At 45.9% G+C, this 1,571-nt stretch overlaps 1 protein-coding gene across 1 annotated transcript in view; it reads left to right on the forward strand.

Moving 5' to 3' along the window:
- The window catches only part of STAB2 (stabilin 2), a 212,782-nt gene that overhangs the window by 101,522 nt on the left and 109,689 nt on the right, over positions 1-1,571 (forward strand). Inside the window, exon 17 of the mRNA XM_012554793.1 lies at positions 1,052-1,163. Within this exon, the coding sequence (XP_012410247.1) occupies positions 1,052-1,163 (112 nt within the window). The remainder of the gene's footprint in view (positions 1-1,051; positions 1,164-1,571) is intronic.

Here is a 1,571-nt window from a genome sequence, read left to right on the forward strand (position 1 = left end):
CTTTCCTCCCGTGAGGGGTCTCTAAGATCCCTTCCAGAACTAAGGTTGTATGTTATCTAAAAAAAAAAAATAGTGCTGCCCAGTGATTGCTATTTTTTCCTACCCATCTGCAAAACCTAATGAAATGTAAAAGCCAAAAATGAACTCGTCGAGCCTGAAGGCCAGAGCTAGATTAACAAAAGTTAAAGTAGGTGTGATTCATATGGGGAAACGATAGACCTGCACATTTAAGAAATCCACATCTAAAATGTGACCCTTTCAAGGGGAAGGGAAAACTGGGGCAACCTCAAGTAGGAAGACCACACAGGTGAGGAGAAGGAGTTGAAACTGGTGCAGATGACTGTGACCAGTGGTCAGGAAGACAGCCAAGCCCAACTCCGCTGCATGTCAGTCACTACAAATCTAACCTTACTGGGGCTGGGGAGGTGGGGGCTCCAAATCTGTACCACTGAAGGGAGAAAACACTGTAGTTTGAAGTCACAGAGCTGGGCAAGTGAGAATCTGGCAAATGAGAGAAAGACTAGGCACTCCTGACGGCTCATGGCTGAGCACTGATACCCCTTAAGCTCTGTTTAGAAGTTCTTGGTTCACCATTACAATCCTCCTTGGATATTCCCTAGTGACTTCCCTTAAAGTTCCAAGTCCCAGCTTGGTATCCCCAAACTCATCACTGTTTTCACATCCAAAACCAGTTGCCATTGAGTCAATACCGACTCATGGCAACTCTATGTTTTTCAGAGTAGAACTGTGTTCCACAGGGTTTTCAGAGGCTGATTTTTTGAAAGTAGATCAGCAGACTTTTCTTCTGAGGTGCCTCTGGGTGGACTTGAACCTCCAGACTTTGGGTTAGCAGCCAAACATGTTAACTGTTTGTACCACCCAGGGACCTGATGCCAACATTACTCCACTTTGTACAAGGAGTCCCAAAGAGTCATTTCAAGTGCAATTGACTCTGAGTTCAAAGAAGTTAGGTCATGAAACCAAAGCACAAGGGGACTCCCATACCTGTGTGTGTTGTCCTAATGGCCCATGGGCCTGCGTTTGCTCCCAGTGTGCAGATGGCCTCGGTGGCAATGGGACGTGCATTTGTGAGGATGGCTTCCAAGGCTCTCAGTGTCAGTTCTGCTCTGATCCCAATAAATACGGACCTCGGTGTGACAAAAGTAAGTGGCACTTCCTTCCTCTCCTAAGCCATGATCCCTCTTGCTCTGTGGCAAGCTAGTGTCCATTGACGCCTTTGCTTGGTGCACGTTATCATCATGCTACATTTCTTTTTTTAAAATAATATCTTATTGTGTTCTTGATGAAAGGAGGGAGGAACACACACATACACATGCATCAAAGTAGCCTTGAGTCAAGTTCTTCCCATCCTTGGTGGGACAAGCATCTGGCCAAGGGGCCTCCCAGGCACACAGAAGATTAAGTTCCTATTCAACAATTTCTACACAAATTGTTCCGAGGCTCCTCTAGGTGGACTTGAACTGCCACACTTAGTAGTCAAGCACTTAACTGTTTGTGCCATCCGGGGACTCCAAAATGATATCAGGGATGTGGAAATGCCAGTTGTATAA

This window comes from Trichechus manatus, unplaced genomic scaffold (assembly GCF_000243295.1).
Source record: "Trichechus manatus latirostris isolate Lorelei unplaced genomic scaffold, TriManLat1.0 scaffold00027, whole genome shotgun sequence".
NCBI classification, from domain to species: domain Eukaryota; kingdom Metazoa; phylum Chordata; class Mammalia; order Sirenia; family Trichechidae; genus Trichechus; species Trichechus manatus.